This window comes from Octopus bimaculoides, chromosome 1 (genome assembly GCF_046866305.1).
Source record: "Octopus bimaculoides isolate indiv1 chromosome 1, ASM4686630v1, whole genome shotgun sequence".
Taxonomy (NCBI): Eukaryota; Metazoa; Mollusca; class Cephalopoda; order Octopoda; family Octopodidae; genus Octopus; species Octopus bimaculoides.
The window spans coordinates 116039259-116060096 of NC_142928.1; the positions used below are offsets into that span (position 1 = coordinate 116039259).

At 34.4% G+C, this 20838-nt stretch overlaps 1 protein-coding gene across 1 annotated transcript; it reads left to right on the top strand.

Annotated features, from left to right (window-relative positions):
* The first annotated feature begins 4039 nt into the window (after nucleotides 1-4039).
* LOC106874945 (putative G protein-coupled receptor B0563.6) lies at nucleotides 4040-16552 on the top strand. Its single transcript, XM_014922865.3, has 2 exons — nucleotides 4040-5453; nucleotides 15454-16552. Exons 1-2 carry the CDS (start codon nucleotides 4519-4521, stop codon nucleotides 15641-15643), a joined length of 1125 nt encoding a protein of 374 aa, XP_014778351.2. The 5' UTR covers nucleotides 4040-4518; the 3' UTR covers nucleotides 15644-16552.
* The last annotated feature ends 4286 nt before the right edge of the window (nucleotides 16553-20838 follow it).

Consider the following 20838-nt stretch of genomic DNA (forward strand, 5'->3'; position numbering starts at 1 on the left):
ATTATTACATATTTTCTATAAATCTTCTCTATTGAAGTTAATACCAGGTAAATCCAATTGATCAATCTCTATAGGAACCATATAAGTTAATATATAATAAGTAATAAGTAAATAAATATTAAACTATTTTCTTTGCAATTTCCTTTTCCTCCCTCTATTGTGGTAAAAGTTTGGTATATACTCAAAATATTCAAAGAAGTTTTATCCTTTTGTTAAAATTTCATTCTTAATAATCTTCTTGATTAACCTAAATTTTAACTTTATGCAATAAGACAATAGTGTTTGAAATGATCTTTAGAAATTACTTGATTTATCTCTTTCTTAAGTGGCTCTACCCTCCTGATCTTAGTATTTTATAAGGGCCTTTATATAAATAAACCTTCTAAATAATTTCCACTAAGAAACAATAAATATCATGTAGAGAGTAACAATAATAAATTCTTAAACCTATAATATAACCCTTAATTTATCAAAAAAGATTAGTGTAAAATATGAATGTTCCATAACTTAAATATTCCTTTAGCTGAAACCAGACATCAGTCTTTTATTGATATTAGCTAAATAAGTAAATATATAATTTTTAGTCTAATATATTTAGAATTATTGTATTTTTTCTATAAATCTTCTCAATTGGTGTTATTAAGCTACTTATAGTATTAGTAATTAAGCTATTTTATTTCTTTTCTTTGGTGTTCTGCTCTACTTGATTATTTTATTTTATTTCTTTCTTATTTTATAATTAGCCTTGATTTGTTCATAAAATTAAGCTAATCTTTGTATCTCTATAAATTCACACTTAGCTTATATAAAACTATACTGGTATATTCACTACTTATGAAAACCTGCTTAGATTATAATTTTATTAATATATAATTAGCATGTTCTTTTACCTCAATACTCCTTTATTTATACCAGTATATACCAATTAATCAATATTCCCAGATACCATCTGATGAATTAGTATTTAAGTGTATAAATATGTATAAATATTAAACTATTTCTGGATAATTTCTTTTCCTCCCTCTATTGTGGTAAAAGTTTGGTATATGATCAAAAGTATTCATACATTTTTATCCTTTTGTTATAATATTCTTCTTAATAACCCTCTGAATAGCCCTAAACTTATAGCAACATTGTTTAAAATATTTAACTATAGTACTACATGATAAGACTCCCCCCCGTTTCATTATCAATGGTCTGATAATCGGCGCCCCACTTAATTGTCAGCTAACATCTTGTTTTAAGTTTTCTTTTACCAAACCTCATGATATTGCTTCTAATAAATCTTGATATGTGTATAAAGACACAATTTCGAGCGTGGCCGTTGCCAGTACCGCCTGACTGGCCTTCGTGCGGGTGACACGTAAAAGCACCCACTACACTCTCTGAGTGGTTGGCATTAGGAAGGGCATCCAGCTGTAGAAACTCTGCCAAATTAGATTGGAGCCTGGTGTTGCCATCCGGTTTCACCAGTCCTCAGTAAAATCGTCCAACCCATGCTAGCATGGAAAGCGGACGTTAAACGATGATGATGATGATGATGATGATGATGATGATGATGATATATATATATATATATATATATACATATACATATCTCCAACTTCTAGCAGTCGCTGATTTTCGTGTTTTGTTCTTGACATTTTTCTACAATACTGTATCACAAAGGTCTGCTAACAAAAGTTATTTTTGGAATATATATATATATATATATATATATATATATATATATATATATATATATATATATATATATATATATATATATATATATATATATATATATATATGTATGTATGGCATCAGCGATGTAGCCAATGGTCATTCTTACTAGTCAAAATCCCCAGAGAAGAATAAGTAGAGAAGCAGTTTGCTAATGCCATAAATACACATACATATGCTTTTGTGTACATGTAAGTATGTGTGTGTGTGAATGTAAGTATGTTGTATATACATATATGCCTATATATAAATATAAGCATGTGCGCATATTTGTATATAACTGCATACACATACTCCAACACCCACATGCACTACACATGTGCGCACGCACTCACACAAAAACACAGATATATATATATATATATATATATATATATATATATATATATATATATATATATATATATATATATATATATATATATATATATATATATATATATATATATATATATATATATATATATATATATATATATATATATATATATATATATATATATATATATATATATATATATATATATATATATATATATATATATATATATATATATATATATATATATATATATATATATATATATATATATATATATATATATATATATATATATATATATATATATATAGCTCAGTGCTTAGAGCCTCGGCTCACAATCATGAGGTAGTGAGTTCGATTTCCGGACCAGGTTGTATGTTAAGTTTTTGAGCAAGGTACTTTATTTCACATTGCTCCAGTTCACTCAGCTGGTGCCAAGCTGTAACGGCCTTCGCCTTTCCCTTGAATATCATCAGTGGCGTGGGGAGGCGAGACTGGTATGGATGGGCGACTGCTGGTCTTCCATAAACAACCTTGTCTGGACTTGTGTCTCGGAGGCGAACTTTTTAGGTGAGAATGAGTGCTCAACATCGAGTTGGTGGATAAGCATTTTTCATTTGTGGATTAACAAGGCTTCCTCTGGTTTCATCTAGTTAGAAATCTCTCAGCAATTATGAAGCCTGCCAAATAAGAACCTTGGTACGCGTCTCCATTTTAGATGAGAATACACGAGGCTACACGAGACTGTACAAGATTTGAGGATGAATAAATAAATAAATATACATATCATGGGAGGTAACTTATAGGAAAATCATACCTTTTATCGACTTAACAGTTGATTAAACAAATATCACCAAATGGGTGTAAGTTTGAGGGCGCTAGATGCAGTCTCTAAAGTGGATGGAGTGGGAGAACTGACCAGCCCGATTTACCGATTATTTTCTTGATTTGAAGAGGTGTCAACTGCTGATGTACCCACTTGACATGCATTTTCCAATGTCTAAAGTCTTCCACTATATTCTGTCGTGTACAGTGACCACAGTCGAGTTGAGTAGGAAGTTCATAGACTGTGACTCGTCTGTCTACAGCAATCATTTTGTCCTCTCATGTCAGTGGTAGCAGCTGATGGTCTCCCATTGCGTGGTTTGTAGTCGATACTGGTTTTCACTTCTTTAAACCTCTTCCTCTTATCAATGGCCTATTTTTGTAAACAACTTGTAGCCTTCTGTGGATTTCGGGCACCTTGCAGTCCTCCGTTAAAAACTCAATGATAGAATGCTTCTTCTGTTTGGAACTCATTATTTGCTTGTACGGAAAAAGAATAAGAAGTGCTTAATGTCAGTTAATAAGAAAAGGTTATGCCTGCTTTTGCATTACTTTTCGGACAATTTGCATTCACTTACCACACTCGCCTGGGTACTCAGAACGCAGAACCGATATAAATACAAATGCTAATAGTGAGCAACGGTCTATAAATTCAAATATTTTCGTTTGGTACTCTTTTCTCTTTCTTGACGGAAAGAGGCATATAAAAATACAATAAAATTCGTTAAAAAACATATTTTAAGACCAAGTTTGAACGCAAAACATAAAATTAAAATACTTGAAGCATACATAATAATTTTAATGCACCTTTATTTTTATCATCACTTACGATCTCAGTTCATTAAAATATTCCATTATTTTCAACTTGTTCTTTCAAACGAATGAGATATGCTTTGAAATGAAATTAAACACACGAATTGACTGTCGAATAAAATAAAAGTATAAATCATTGTTTTACATAATTATAATTAACTGTATAGACAGCATGTAAACATATAAAGCATTTACAAATACATGTGCAACTATACATGCTTAAACTTTCGATCATTAGACCTACAACAACTTCTTATCAACTTCAAATCATCAAATAGACAGATATCGGACTAGATAAAATTACGTTGCGTCAGAATCTATCTTACTAAACTGTCATATAATTTTATTGGCAAGTTGATGCGGGAGTTGTAGTTAATTTTCCTCTCGAGTATAATATTTCAGCTGAGGGACTGTAGTCAATAATATTTCTACATCATCTCATTACATGGTTTACTAAAGAAGACATTAAGTGTCGTCTTGAATGTAACTGAGAAACGAACGAGCGATAAGAAGGTATATTATAGTCAAACCAACTGGCAATTTATTACAGATATTGCAACATAACACTAATGTCTTGGCAACAATCGAGATAAAAGCACAGACACTCTGATCGATTCCATTATAATTTTAGTATTGAAGATAAAATTCGTTTGGATGAGATGCTGCAGCCAACTATATGGCTACATGTGACATTGTTTATCTCAAATTATTAGTACTGTGTTTATAAAAAACCGTTTCTGGAACAGCTTGTCTTCAACTAATTCTGGAATAAGAGCCTTATTAATCTGTATTTTCACAACCGAAATAAGAACAGAAAAGACAAAGAAAATATCAAAATGTCAATTCCTAAATATTTGAGTAATTCCGAACTAAAAACCAACCTAAGTGGACTTAACAGCGACCGCTTAATACAACAAGTCGTCGAAGTTATCAACAATAGTACCTGTACCTGCAACAAACACTCTAATTACACAGTGACGACTCTACAAACAGCTCAGATAATATTTAGTCGCGTTGTCACCCCAGTTGTATGCGGATTTGGCATTATCAGCAATCTGTTGAATTTCATTGTACTATCACATCGGAAGCTGAACCAGTCGCCATACACATATCTCCAACTTCTAGCAGTCGCTGATTTTTGTGTTTTGTTCTTGACATTTTTCTACAACACTGTATCACAAGGATCTGGTAACAAAAGTTATTTTTGGAAGATTTATGACAGTAAAATTTTCTTTCCTGTCGTTAATATCTTTGTGACATCAAGTATTTGGTTGACAATGGTTTTGACAATCGATCGGTTCCGATTTGTACGATATCCGTTCCATGCAAAGACATTATGTAAACGAAGTTATGCTATCCTTAAGTCAGCTATCGTGTTTTTTGCTTCATCTTTAGAAAATCTGCCAAAGTTCTTTATGTTCTATGTTGAACTTGATAGCTCGGGTGATTGCTACACAACACAGTTATCAACGTTTTTCTCAAATACCGAGTCACTCATTATCCGGTGGTTTCATATTCTCCTGGTCAATGCCATCCCACTGGTCACATTAACCTTTATTAATTTTTATCTTGTGTATGCTGTTCACCAAGCACAGAAGCTGCGCCGTTGTATGCAAGCAAAGGGCCGTCAAAGTTCGTCAGTCACGGACCAACAGCGTATGACAGTTACACTTATAAGCATAACGTTCCTATTCATCATTTGTACAACAATGTCAGCCTTCGTCAATCAAGTTATTGCTGTTGCATTTTATGGAGGTCCACAGACTGTAAAGTAAGTTCATATTTATTATTATTATTATTATTATTATTATTATTATTATTATTATTATTATTATTATTATTATTATTATTATTATCATTATTATTATTATTATTATTATTATTATTATTATTATTATTATTATTATTATTATTATTATTATTATTATTATTATTTTATGCTTGACTTTTGCTTTGCATTTGTACAAGTTGGATCCAAGTCTCACCCAGAGACCTTAAGAGACAACAAGTTAGAAGTTCATGTAGGTGTTATGCCTAGGGTACCATATGTTTGGATTTGTACGTAGTGTTGTTCTAGAGAATGTTTAAGAAACCATAAGAAAATTATGTTTGTTTTAAAATTTGAGATCACATAGACAGTATTTTACGTAGGATATGGGCAGTTCCCATGAGCACTATCTTTTGAACTTCAGCCATTTTGGGGTTTCCTGGTATCTGAGCTAGGTAGTAATCAGCCCGTTTCGCTGTCATTCCCAGGGCACCTATGGCAATAGGTATTGTTTTAGTCTTCAGGTTCCACATTTTACTAATTTCTATTTCAAGATCTTTATATTTGCTCAGTTTTTGGTAGGTCTTGACAGATACGTTTATATCGATTGGGACAGTCATATCAATGAGGAGGCATGATTTTTGTCTGAAGTCTTTCAGTATGATGTTTGGCCTATTTGCATCTATCTTTCTGTCACAGTTTGAATGGTTAAGTTCCAGAGGAATGCGATGTGATCATTTTCAAGTACTGGGGGTGGTTTGTGTTCCCACCAGTTTTTATCATGGGGCAAGTCCAGGTTTTTGCATATTACCCAGTGAATATATTGTGCAGCTCTATCATGCCTGTTGAGATACTCTGTAGGCGCAAGCAGACTGCACATGGAGACAACATGATCGATGGTCTCATTTTGTTGTTGGCATATACGACATAATGGGGAGCTGCCGTTCTTTAATATGTTGGCCTGGTAGTTTTTTGTAGGTAGGCATTGATCTTGGGCTGCTATGATAAACCCCTCTGTTTCTGATTTCAAGCCAGAGGGCATTAGCCATTGATGGGTAAGGGCTTTGTCAACATCTGCATTATTCGCTCTCTTTGGGTATTTGCCATTGAGAGGTTTTCCATGCCATTTATCAGTCATAATATCTAAGGCAGCAATTTTAGCACGGGTTTTCAAGCGCTTAGCTTTTTCTGTGGGTGTTTCTAGTTCGTCTAATTCTTGAATTTGTTGTAATTGGACTTCTCTTAGATATTCCTTTGCCTGTTTTGTTACTGAGTAAGATGCTTTCTTGGTTTCATGTTTTGAGACAAGTTTTAGCATCCAGTCCTCAGAGTTTTTCAGATAGGTGTCTAGGCCAATTGTGGCTACCTTCATTGATAATGCCAGCTGTAGAAGTCCTCGGCCTCCCTCTTTTTTTTGGCAGATAAAGACGTTCTATATCTGCCTTAGGGTGGTGCATTCTATGCATTGTCAACAGTTTTCGTATTTTTCTGTCAACATTACATATTTCAGTAATTGACCAGTTAACGATATTCAAACTGTAAGTCACGACTGGTATGGCTAGAGCATTGATCGCTTCGATCCTGTTTCTTGCGTTCAGCTCTGTCTTCAGTATTGCTCTCACCCTGCGATAACATTCTCTTCTGATCCTTTCCCTCATCACTGAATGCTTGATATTGTCCCTTTCAATTACCCCAAGGTATTTGTAGCTCTCCGCTGGTTCTAACTCTTTTATGACATTTTGCTGGTCATGGTTCACATTAGATGTTTTTGTCATTTTTCCTTTGATAAAGGTAGCTTTTGCACATTTATCAAGGCCAAATTGCATCCTGATGTCATCACTGAATTGTTTAACAATCGCTAGTAGGCCTTTGAGTTGTTGGTCATTTTTTGCAAGGAGCTTTAAATCATCCATGTAAATGAGATGATTTATATTTTTATCAAATATTTTGTAACCATACTGTGCATTATTGAGCAATTTTGAGAGAGGTATTAAGGCTAGACAGAAGAGGAGTGGTGATAGAGAGTCACCCTGGAAAATGCCACATGAAATTCTTACATCTCCAGCCTTTAGAGATTCATTGTCATTGTTCAACGTCAGTGTGGTTCTCCATGATCTCATACTTACAGATAAAAAGTTTCGCATAGTAGGAGCTATCTTATACATATCCAGACATTTCCTAATCTAGCTATGTGGTAGGCTATCAAAGGCCTTTTTATAGTCTATCCAGGCTATTGACATGGCTAAGTTAGTTTTCCTCTTCTTGCAGTCTCTAAGTACAGTTTTGTCTACACACAAGTGGCAAGCAGAATATCGAATTGTAATTGTCTACTGTATCGCTTTTTTCGATGCTTTTCAAGCACAGCACTGTCCTACCCAATTTCAACCACTCTGGTGTTACTTGATCGGCATTTAACAAGGTGTAATTATTATTGTTATTATTATTATTATTGTTCAGTAGTTTTATTTTTATAACGTGCTTTCACTTCACTACCAAGCGCAGCTCTGTGCGCCTTGGGTATGTGCTGTGGTGCTCTTATGTTTACTGTATTGAAAGTGTTTTGCGTAGAATGTGTGCAGTACCCAGTAGTGCAATTTTCTGTATGTTATATATATTTGTAAGTCCTGGTATTTTTGTCATGTATTTGTCTGAATATTTTTTTATTATACCTAAGGCACCTCCTATGATAGGAATTGTTATTATTATTATTATTAATAATAATAATGATAATAATAATAATAATAATAATAATAATAATAATAATAATAATAATAATAATAATAATGTTCTGGTGGAGGCATAAGGTTGTGATATAATAATAGGTTGAAGCCCTTTCTAATATGAGTTGTTACTGCTGTTGTTATAGTATCGGGTATCATTTATATATTATTAGTGTTGTGATATTTTATCAGGTATAGATCAACTAGAACATGTATTGTTTGCAGAGAGCGTATTGTTTGATTTGTGCTATTGAAGTAAAGATGTATTATGTGGAATATGAGCTGTGTTAAGTCCTGGTATGATTTAGGTGCTTTCCATCATGTTTATTGTATCATACTTACGGTTCCGATATCATATTTACGGAATGTACCGTCCTCTAATGTGAGTGGTAGGCATATTCTATGTACACCACCTTTAGGGTAGTTGACATCCGATCGGTCTCAATAGTTTCCTGGTTTTATGCGTAAACTTTTCAGCGCACTTCCTGCTTTTTATGATGAAGCTGTTTGTAAATGGATAGGCATGTATGTATATATATATATATATATATATATATATATATATATATATATATATATATACATGTATATATGTACGTTTCCATAAATATATATGTGTGTGTGCGCGCGCGCGTGCGTGTGTGTGCATTCATTGAATTCAGTTTTTAATATTAGTCAAACTTTTCTGTAGTTCACTGGTGCAGGTGTCGCTGTGTGCTTCCCTGCCATATAATTTTGGGTTCAATCCCTCCACGTGGCACGTCGGTCACGTGTTCTCTATTATAACCCCCGACCGACAAAAGTCTGGTGAGTAGATTTGATAGACGGAAACTATGTGAGCTATCCGGAAAGTCCTGAGTGCTTTTTAATGTGCAAAAAGAGATATAGATAATTGACCTTTCAATAATTCATTCAATGAAATAATCTCAGTTATTATTAATATTCTTTGCCCATCTATCAGACAATTTAAATATTCCATCAGTATAAAATGTAACTGGTTTTGAGGAAAAAAAATTATCTAGATGCATTTTGACTCAATCTAAATTGTTAATATCAGGAGAATATCAAGAGATCCCAGCCAAGTTCATGTAACTTTGTTCCGGCACTGTCTTGTCGGAATACTACCTTTTCCTGTCGGCAATCTCCGGCCTCGATTCTTTGATTCTTTTGGTTCAAATTAGCCAACTGACAACAGTACACATCAGAATTAATGGTCTGGTTTTGTGGGAGAAACTTGTAATAAATAATGCCTTAATGATCCCACCAAACACAAAGCATAGCGTTTTGTTGTTTTGGGAGATCCTTTCGCAAACCCCCGGATCTTTTTCGCACTACATTTTCGTACGCAATCTATTTTTCATCTCCAGACACAAGTTGTTTCAAAAAAGGTATGCTTTCATTCCATTTCAATAGCTTATCACAAACGGGATACCGGTCCAAGCAATTCTTTCCTGAGAGTTTGTTAGGGACCCATACATTATAGCGAGAAATGTAATCTAGCTTCATTAGATGTTCATGAGCCGTAGTACTCTTAGAAACTTCCAGCTTCTCATCAAGTTCTCTAGTCGTGATATTTGAGTTTTCTTCGACTTTTGACTCCAATAAATCTTCATCCAATTTTGGAGGTCTTCCTCAGTGACTGCCATCTTCTAAGCTAAACTCTCCAGCTTTAAATCTTGCAAACAACCTTCAAACAGTTAATTCACCAACAGCATCATCACCATAAACTTCACAAAAAATGTTTACAAGTCTTTGCAGTATTTTCTTCTTTTGTTAAAAAAGAAAAAAACATTACAACGCGAATATGAAATTTTTGGCTATCAATTTCAAATGTCAATAAAGGGTGACCGGAATGAAAGATAAATCTGTTTTTAGTCAGGAACAAAGAAGAGATGCACTACCACTTCAAACAACGCCAAAGTTTTAACTGTGTTATGTTTCAGGTGTGTTCAATGAAATGTTAAAAGATTTAATTTAAAAACGCTCAGAACTTTTCGGACAACGTAATGTGTGTGTGTGCGTGTGTGTGTGTGTGTGTGTGTGTGTGTGTGTGTGTGTGTGTGTGTGTGTGTGTGTGTATGCATGTCTGAGTGTGTGAGGGTGTGTGGAGTGGGATGGGATGGGGTGCGGTGTTCTTGTTTGTCCCCACCATCGCTTGACAACTTGTGTTCGTTTGATTATGTCTGTATCTTATCGGTTCGGCAAAAAGAGCCGATAGAATACGAGTAAGTAAACTCTTTAATGTGGTGCCTCAGCAAGGCCGAAGTCCAAAGACTGAAATAAGCAAAATATAAATAATAAAAAGTGCAGTTTTCTAATTTTTGTTCTACACTTCTCTGTGTTGTATATTTCTACTTTCTCCTACTCTGTACTCTAATTCTCTCATTTTGAGGTCTGTGTTTATATTTAATACTAGCAGAGATACCCGGCATTGCTCAGAATTAAATGGCCTAGTTTGTATATATATTACAGCAATGTTGAAACATGTGATACGGGAAAATGCAGCATTGGCGACAAAACATTTGTGAAGTAATTGATGGGCTAATTCGACTAAGCGACATGTCATGTGTCTGTTTGGAGGATTCCAGGACCTAACCTGTCATGGAAAATTGGGGGTGGGGTGTATATGATTTTTGAACGCACCGAAAAGCTGTCAGTGGATATACTCTCTTTTGCTAGCTTTATTAATATCGTTATAGGTTTGTGGTCTAGCCTTGGTGTAATTGTTGATGATGCTGTGATATAGGAGTCGTGAATTTGTGCTGTTCTCTACTAAGTATAAGTTTTTGGTTTTATCAGAAAAAAGTGCCTTTTGTTTTTCGTAAGTCTTTCAACACTTTCCAACAGAAACTGAAAAAAAGATATCAATTACATAAAAAATTCCAAACAAAAGGCACTTTTTTCCGATAAAACCAAGAACTTATACTTAGTAGAGAACAGCACATATTCACGACTTCTACATAACAGCATCATCAATAATTACACCAAGGCTAGACCACAAACCTATAACGATATTAATAAAGAAGCTAGCAATGTCGCAGCCAGACTCAAATTAGATAATAAAAAAAATAGAGGTCCTTCCCAAAAAAGAGGCCTTTATAGCTATCAAAGATCATAAAAAGAACTTCCTATCTAATCCTAAGTGTAGGCTTATGAACCCAGCTAAATCAGAAATTGGTATTATTAGTAAAGAAATTTTAGGGAAAATCAATGCGGGAGTCAGGAATGCCACTAAGTTAGTACAATGGTCCAATAGTATAGAAGTCATCGACTGGTTTAAAGCTATTAAGAATAAGAATAAAGAAATTTACGCAGTTTGATATTGTCGATATATATATATATATATATATATATATATATATATATATATATATATACATATATGAATACATATACTGTATATATACATATATTATACACATGAATACATAGATACACACACACACACACACACACATATATATATATATATATGAGTTGGGGTGGGGAGTTAGTTTACGAACGAAATTCTTAGCTTAAAGCTCGAAGAAATGGAAATTATAACTTTTCGAACATTGTCATTTATTGGAAAGGTGTGTAAAGTAGAAAGTGACAAGGCGAGAAAGAGGTAAAACGGAAAGAAATAAAAGTAAAAATCGAGGCGAAATGGCCACGTAAAGCCTTACCTCATTCATATACATACATGAACATACATACAGACATACATACATGAGTAAGGTAAGCTTCACGTAGGCGTTTTTGCCTCGATTGTTCTTTTTATTTTCCTCCGTTTGTTGAGTTCTTTTCTATTTTCTTCACACTACACGCAATTTCGAAGAATGTGTGTGTGCGTGCACGTGTGTGAATGTACGCGCGTGCGCGTACGCGCGTGCAACCATGGTGGAGTAGGTGTATTGATAATGGAGTGTCCTGTCGTGACAGATGAGTTACCCGCAACTTTTTGCAGAACAATCTGCACAAATTATTTGTTTGTAATGATCTATTATTTGTGCTGCACGTAAGATAACTCCTTCTATCAAATCGACATTGCCAATACAGGTGCATGGCGTGTCGTATGCCACATGTAGAAATGAAGTGTTTTGTTCGAGAACACAACGCGTCACCAGGAATCGAAATCACAATCTTGCGACCTTGAGTGCAATACTGCTAGGCCACGCGCCTTCACTATGTATTTTTGTGTGTGTATTTTTTGTGTTCATACATATACATATACATTCATATTGTGTATCTATCAACATACGCACATAGATACATAGGTACACATACGCATATCTATACATACATACATGCCAAAAAAAGATAAAACAAAATCTACTGCACGATATCAATAGCAAACGTACTAGCAGCAAAAGCAACAGTACAAGGGATAAAACAAGAAAAGGATTTTTTAAGGGTCCAGGAAAAGGATAGATAAGAATGATTGTAGTTTCTGCGTTTCACCCTTAACTTGCCATACTAAGATTAGACTTATAAATATGACTTGGAATTGGCCTGGAAGCAGTGATACCTAGCTAACAACCTCTGGCCACTAGGCATTTCCACACGAATTTTCGAGATGCTCTCTCACTCTCTTCCCTTCTAGTCGACGACGAGGTTCATTCCATGTTTTCTCGGCTAGGGTCAAGTGGGGTGGCAGAAAGCCCTACATCTGTTTCCATATCCAATTAGTACGACCTTTCTAGATCTAAACGGCATTAGTTCTGAATATGAAGAACAGGAATGTTGACAGTAATGCTTTCAGACTAGTGGCCGTTTATGCTCCAACAAGAACAAAGAGGCCTGATTTCTTTAGACGTTTTTAAATATTCCTCGGAATATCTCACTCAGTTATTGTGACCAACTGGAATAGAATCTTAGACCTACGAAGAAACTGTGTGGGTGAAGTCGGTAGGAGAGAGAGTGTATAAGCCTTGTGAATTATCTCAGAAACTCTAGCTGCCTAACAGGCGTCGCCTGGATTATCCTAATGCATAATTGTTGACTGTAAAAGTCTGCAGCAGAACATTCAGGTAGTATTTAAATAAATTTTTGACCAGATTATCCGTTAAGTTTATCGAAATTTGCCTACACAAATTCGTATTTTTGTACAGTGAATATAGCCATGACAAGCAGTAAGAGACTCTGAAACTTAGAGAAGCAACTCGTATCCTAGGCGATGAAGTAATAATTGAGAAAGGTAGAGTAGAAGGGGGAGTCAGTAAATCAATTGGAGGTGGTGCAAAGAAGCGGTATCATAAACGACGTGCCAGCGACGAGAATGTCCTCTTAATTCTTCGAGACGAAACATGAATGATGCAATGCTGGTGCTAGATCGTGTACTTTGAAACACAGGAGTCCCAAAAACAGTTCGATAAGCCCGGGTAATGGAAGTGCAGCGAAACAACAAAGCAAAATTTTGATTCCGGATAGACCACGACTGGCACATGCTGTCAGATTCCAAGATGAGCGAGGCTTTCTGGAGATATGTGATCAAACATTTTGCAAGGAGCGTTGGACTGGAAATGTTGGTCTTCCATTGGTGAGTCTCGACCAAAGTTGCAAAGATCAGCAAGCTTTCATTTCTTGTATGAATGTGTATGTGTGTGTGTGTGTGTGTGTGTGTGTGTGTGTGTGTGTGTGTGTGTTTAGCGGGAGATCCTTTCGATTTCTTCCAACCACAAATTTTAGTATGAAAATTTTCAAAAAATGTACTTTTGATATAGTTATGCATGCTAATGACGAATACCGCATTCATTATTTTGGAAAATTTATAACAAACAAGTTAGAAGCATTAAAAGTTGACAACGGAGGTCGGAACTGTTTGTTGTCATAGGAACTCCGCTTCATTATTTGTTTCATTTCATGGCTGCGTATACTGGAGATGTAATAGTAATGTTGAGTGTCTGTGTACATTAGAAGAGACACGTGGCTGGAAGGGGGAACCCTTCCATTTAGAAGTTTAATTTTATTTATCTAATCCTGGTTCAGTGTTGACGACGACTAGGTTTTGATAGGACGAACTAGGGATTGGTGCAGCTGCGGCAGTAGATTATGAAAATTATTTACGGGAATTTTACGCTGAAATTTGCTCCAATGAAGATTGGAGGTCCAGGCAGAATTGTAGAAACAGACGAAACATTCTTTTCGAGAAGAAAGTACAACCGTGGTCGAATAATGTTACCCGAACAGTGGATTTTCGGCAGTGTGTCACGAAACACAAGAATTTTTTCTTTTCACCATACCTTCTCGAGATCCGTAGCACACTCGAAGATTGCATTCGTCAATCAATTCTGCTGAGAGCAACTAATTACCGTGATTTGTGACGTGTATACTTGCATATTCCTGAGATACCAGGGTACCATTTTCGTCACAGCTCTGTACCGCAGCATTGAGTTTGTAAACTTGCAAGACGGGAACCATACTCAGCAAGTAGAAGGCACTCGACTCGTTTCTCTGCCTGTTTATGTGGCACCGCAGGCGTGAAAAAATGATTTGTTTGAATTTGAAAAGATACTGAGTGCATAGCCCAATTTCGTGAAATTAATAACATTCTGCGACATAGTTTTATTTCATTGTTTTCTGCTATTGATGTTCATGTGTTTTCGTTTCATTTCGGCTATTATTTCTTATGGCAAGTCGAAAGCAAGACTTGTGACAATAATATTATTATTATTCCAGGTTCTGAGTTCAAATTCCAACTAAGTCAATTTTGCCTTTCATCCTTTCAGGGTCGATAAATTAAGTACTAGTTACAGACAGGTGTCGATCTAATCGACTGGCCCCCTCCCCCAAAATTTCGGGCCTTGTGCCTAGAGTAGAAAAGAATAATATTATTATTATCCCAGGTTCTGAATTCAAATTCCGCCGAGGTCGACTTTGCCTTTCATCCTTTCGGTGTCGATAAAAGAATTACCCGTTGAATACTGGGGTCAATGCAATCGACTTACCCCTCCCCGAAATTGCTGGCCTTGTGCCAAAATTTTAAATCAATAATATCATTATTATTCTAATTGTATATGATTGTAAATCTTCAAGTGCTTGGTAGAAAACAAAAATAGTTTTAAAAAATCATTATTTCATTTTTTTATTGTGTGTATGTGTGTGTGTGTGTGTGTGTGTGTGTGTGTGTGTGTGTGTGTGTGTGCACAATTGAATTATTCTTTATTGTTTTTTCATTAATATTCACCCACTTCCCCTTTCTCCTTCTCCCCTATATACTACTACTACTACTACTACTACTACTACTACTACTACTACTACTACTACTACTACTACTACTAATGTTGAAATTCTCTCGTCCACAGAACACCTCTCTTCAAATTTTTGCGAGCATTTTCGAATTTTCTGATGACAGTCAACCACTCCATGAATTTTGTGATGTACTGTGCTTTCAACCGAAAGTTCTGCCGTGTCTTCCGCATGACCATTCACAGGTGGTGTTCAGTGTTTGGTAAATTTTCTAGAAGTAAGTCTGATACAATTGAACACATATAAAAAAAAGGCAGACGTTAAAAAGTGAATTCAAATAATAAAAAAGTGCAAAATACAAAAGCAAAACGGAATAAAAACAGGAAAAAAAAGCGGACCAGAAAAAGATAAAGAAACAATATGAACTGAAAACAATTTGATAAGTTATTGTATAAAACTGCCCAAAATACAGAAACATTATGCATTCTATGTCTTCTCTTTTAATGTTCCAGGTAGAAGACAACCACCTCTCAACCATCACTCTTCTCTTCTTCGTATTTTCATTTTCTCTCGCTTTTTAAATCTCTCACTCACTCTGTCACATATTCTTTCAGTAAACTTTACCTCTTTTCATATCATCTATACTATAATGCTTACATTTGCAATTTTAAATTCGCAATATCATTTCCATCTTTAATATTATAAAAGCAATTCTGTTTAAAATCACATTGCTTCAATTCTTTAGATATTCTTCAAAAGTAGCTGTAAGGCCTTTAAGACTGCAAAACAGCCGTGACATGTTTACCCAAACCCCGCAGGTAAAAGACACATTAGCAACAATGAGTTATTGTGACGGTTTTTCTTCCTCATTCATTGAAGATACCCAGCATTCAATATCTTGTCCACTAGTAAGATGAGCAATGCTTTACTTCGTTCAAACAATTGCTACACAGAATGCGTTCAGAGAAAATTGTACTTTACACTTGTGGCTTCACTGATGACTAATGAGCCCAGCTCTTGATAGACATATACGTCTGCAGACGAAACTCCATTCACTACACTGAGGGTGCGTTTTCGAGTAACTCGCATAAATTCAGCAAGCAAAATGCGTGTTACTTCAAGATTCTCCACTCAGTTCATGCACACACACACACACACACACACACACACACACACACACACACACACACAACCACCCCACACATGCATATTATATATCCACATACACACACACATAGATACATACATTATATATATATATATATATATATATATATATATATATATATATATATATATATATATATATGAGAAAAAGAAGAAAATGAAGAAATCGACATGCAGACACCAGTTTATTTAAAATATTCAAATCCATATAATGAAATTCCAGCCCTACAGCTGTTTCCATATCCAATTAGTTCAATTACAGAAATTAACTTAATTTAATTTGAATTTTCATACTGGGTATTCTATCAAGAAAGAATTTACCAAAAAAGGACATTTCAACGTGTTGGTTGACCTACGACAGACTCAGATGTGTGTGTTTTAGAATGTGTGCGTTGTTTTAAATAACCGCTATTTTCATATAAACAAATACGTTTGATATATTTGTGGGCGTGCACATGTAACACATGATGGTTTTTATTGGTGTTGGTATAGTTGTTAGGGCGAAATAGATGTTATAGGGAGAGAGAGAGAGAGAGAGAGAGAGAGATTAAAGTGAGTGAGAGAGAAAGATGGTAGAGAGAGAGAAAGATGGTAGAGAGAGAGAGAGAGAGAGATAGAGATAGAGAGAGAGAGAGCGAGAGAGAGAGCGAGAGAGAGAGCGAGAGAGAGAGCGAGAGGGTGGTAACATTCATCAAGTAGTTGTGCATGCGTATGTTAAAAATACTGAAGACAACAAAAAATGTGACGTATCAAAACTGCTAGTTAATTACTAATCAACAGTGTTGCCGTATCAATATTTGTGCGTAAATCTACGCTCAATATAAACTTTGTAAACAAAAGCAAAACCTAGACATTACAAGATACTATTTATGGGTAATTTATATCAAGACTAAGTACACTAAAGTTGCAATTACTATTAAGATAATATGTTTTATCTCAAATTTAGTTTTATAAATTACTATAAGAATTTCAATGATATATTTATGAGAAATGTGCTTGATTGAATTTATAGTAAAATACCAATACGTTATCACGTATGGAAGACATAACGTCCATCCACACAACAAGCGTTACGTAATCACTTTCATTAGCTTAAAGTTGTTGCTGCTATAAGCAGTGCACTCAGTGCTAAGTGCCTGTGCAACGTCCTACAGATTCATCGGACCCATTGCTGACTAAGACACGAGAAAGCAATTGAATCAACTTTACTTTCATACATATGAAACGAGGTAATCATCAATTGCAAGCACAAGACTTTTCGAACTTTAAATACTTTGACAAAAGACAACGGTTCTAACTTTACCTGAAACTAAATACCTTTCAAACTACAATCTGGATGCAACACAAGGTATCATCTATACATTTACTGGGGTTTTCTTTTATATACCTAAAAGACTTCTGCTTCATGCATTTGTTTAGGAAGATTCTTGATGTGAAATCGTGTGTTGAAACAGATATTGTTATACTTTGGGATAGTCATATTTTACCAATTAAACACACGCACTATATGTTTGGCCTTCTGTATACTATGTAGGATGAATCCACAAGTAAACTGTAAGATTAGGAATATAGTCTATAGTAAAATGTGTACTGAGGGACGTACAGAAACAAGGCAACACACACTGAGGAGACGGAATATAGCATAGGTGAGCGAATAGGTGAACACCGGCGGGAGCTCAAGGAGGCGAGAAATTCGTTTGTGCAATATACATGCACACAAAACATACTAAACACATAGACAACAGCACACATACGCACAAGTACATACGCAAATGTATGCGCAGATAAGGATACATATCGCAGAAAGACAAATTGGACGAAACAGAACAAGAGGAGACACGTGGGTTAAAGAGTCGCTGATGAGGTCACAGGAAGTGTGAAGAAAGAGCTTTTACAGAGAAGCTAAAATAATACTAATAATAAAGCTGAAGTGAAGACCAAACATATAGTGCGTATGTTTAATTGGCAAAATATGACCATCTCCAAGTATAACAATACTTCTACTTCACTTATTTAAATGTTATATTTAATTAGTTTCATACTCTACTTATTATTGTTATTATATTAATTGTTCTTATTAGCAGTAGTTTATAATCTATTATATATCATATTACCTTTGAGTTTGTCATAGGTCAATATATCTAATAATAGACACATTTACTGAATTATTTCTATAGCTGCCTATACATTATTGTGACAAGACTATTATCCAACCTATATAGATGATTGATTGTACATATATGTCAGTGTGCGTATGGGAGTGCGTAACTCCTCTTTATGTGTGTATGTATATGCATGCATATGTGTATATATATATATATATATATATTTATATATATATATATATATATATATATATATATATATATATATATATATATATATGCATGTATGTATATATATATATATATATATATATATATATATATATATATATATATATATATATTATCATTATTAATAAATTATAGGGCAGAAAAAAAAAAATTTTAGAAATTTTATTTAACACCAGTGGTCCAGCGAGAATAAAAATTAATCAATAGACTATATATTATTCATTTAAAATACAGAGATGCCTATAATAGGACATCTAACCCGCTAGAAAGAACAGCAAAAGTTTTTTGCTGCTCTTTCTAGCGGGTTAGATGTCCTATTATAGGCATCTCTGTATTTTAAATGAATATATATATATATATATATATATATATATATATATATATATATGTGCATATGAATGTACATGACTGTCGGTAAGCACTTTGTAACCACATATAAACCTCTACTATCTGCTTCGTCCCGAAATTTGCAAACTAGACAATCCCGGGATCTTTCTGATTTGGCGGACACCATATTTATTTAGTTTTTATTTAGTGTGTTTTCTACCGAAACACTTTAAAACTTCGTATACTTGTATATTTTGTCTTATAAAACAGAGAAAAAATTTTATATTCGAAGTTATTTCATGTTAAAAATTGTCGTATTTCGGTAATTTCAACCAATCACTGACGTCTATTGAGATGAAAACAATTACTGCTGTGGCTTGTCAACAACACGTTGTGGCGGTGTAATGGGATCTTTTCCCTTGAATAAAATTAGTGCCGTTATTTGTCAACAACAACTATCGGCGTTACTGTTATTTATGACATCGTTCGTGCGTTTGTACTGGTTTTAGCTTTACGGTTTTAGGGTTCGGGTTCGGGTTTTAGAATTAGGGTTAGGGTTAGGGTTATGAGTATTTTTACTAAATTTGGGGAAAATCTGTTCAATACACCACAAATTTTTCACCAACTTTAACACGAAATAACTTTAAAAATATAAACTTTTCTCAACAACACTAAGAGTAAAAGATGTTTTATATGACACATTCTACTAGTGTCTTAAGTTTGAGAGTGTTTCGTTAGAAAACAAATGGTGTCCGCCAAATCAGAAAGACCCCAATCCCGACCGCCATATCGACACCGCTTGTAACTGACCTTTATCATTGTACTTTGACAAAATATTATCACCTCTCGTCGCTGTGTTACCCTCACACATTAGAAACACCAGCCTTGCCCTAAACTTCTTTTTTCCGCCGAGAGTTCAAACACTTTAATCATGGACTGGAGTAACAACGTTATCAAATTCTCTCTTTAAAAAAATCATATCTTGTTATCAAAAAATCTTTTTGCATTTTCAAATACCACTGTACAGGAAATGTTGTCTATCTCGGAGCTTTCGTTGAATATAACATTTTCACTGTACAGGAAATGTTATCTATCTCGGAGCTTTCGTTGAATATAACATACTTCTGTTTTATGCATTGCAGGTCCATTTAGAATCACAAGAAAATACAGTGAAACATATAATGGTTTTACCTGTGCATATAGTTGATAGTTGAAGCAATAAAAAAATAAATTTGTAACTGCACTAATACTTAGATATATTTACGTACATAATGAATACATCCATTGAATATATATCTAAATGGAAACAAACTGAAATACTCGATTCCATCAAGTTTGGATGCTGTTTACCCTTGTTTTAGTCTTGTTGGGACTGGAAACCTAGTTCACTTTAGAATCCCTCTTGGTCAATCGAATAAGTACCAGTAAAATACAATAAAAATAGAATTAATCGGTTGTATCTGATTTTTGCTTTAGTTAAATCTTTGTTTTAATTAAATTTCCCTATCTTTTCTTCCTTTCTTTCTTTCTTTCTTTCTTTCTTTCTTTCTTTGTCTGCACCCCCCCTCCCGCTCTCTCTCTATTTTTTTTCTCTGGTTTTATTTCTACCTCTTTTTAACTGATACGTTCATACAATCACATCAAATCTCTCAAGCTTCAATGTCGTCACTA

Bases quoted from the DNA above. Each gene is read 5' to 3' on its own strand.
- LOC106874945 (XM_014922865.3), top strand. From the start codon at position 4,519: ATGTCAATTCCTAAATATTTGAGTAATTCCGAACTAAAAACCAACCTA. The intron at 5,454-15,453 runs GTAAGTTCATAT...TCTCGTCCACAG, and splicing joins GGAGGTCCACAGACTGTAAA to AACACCTCTCTTCAAATTTT.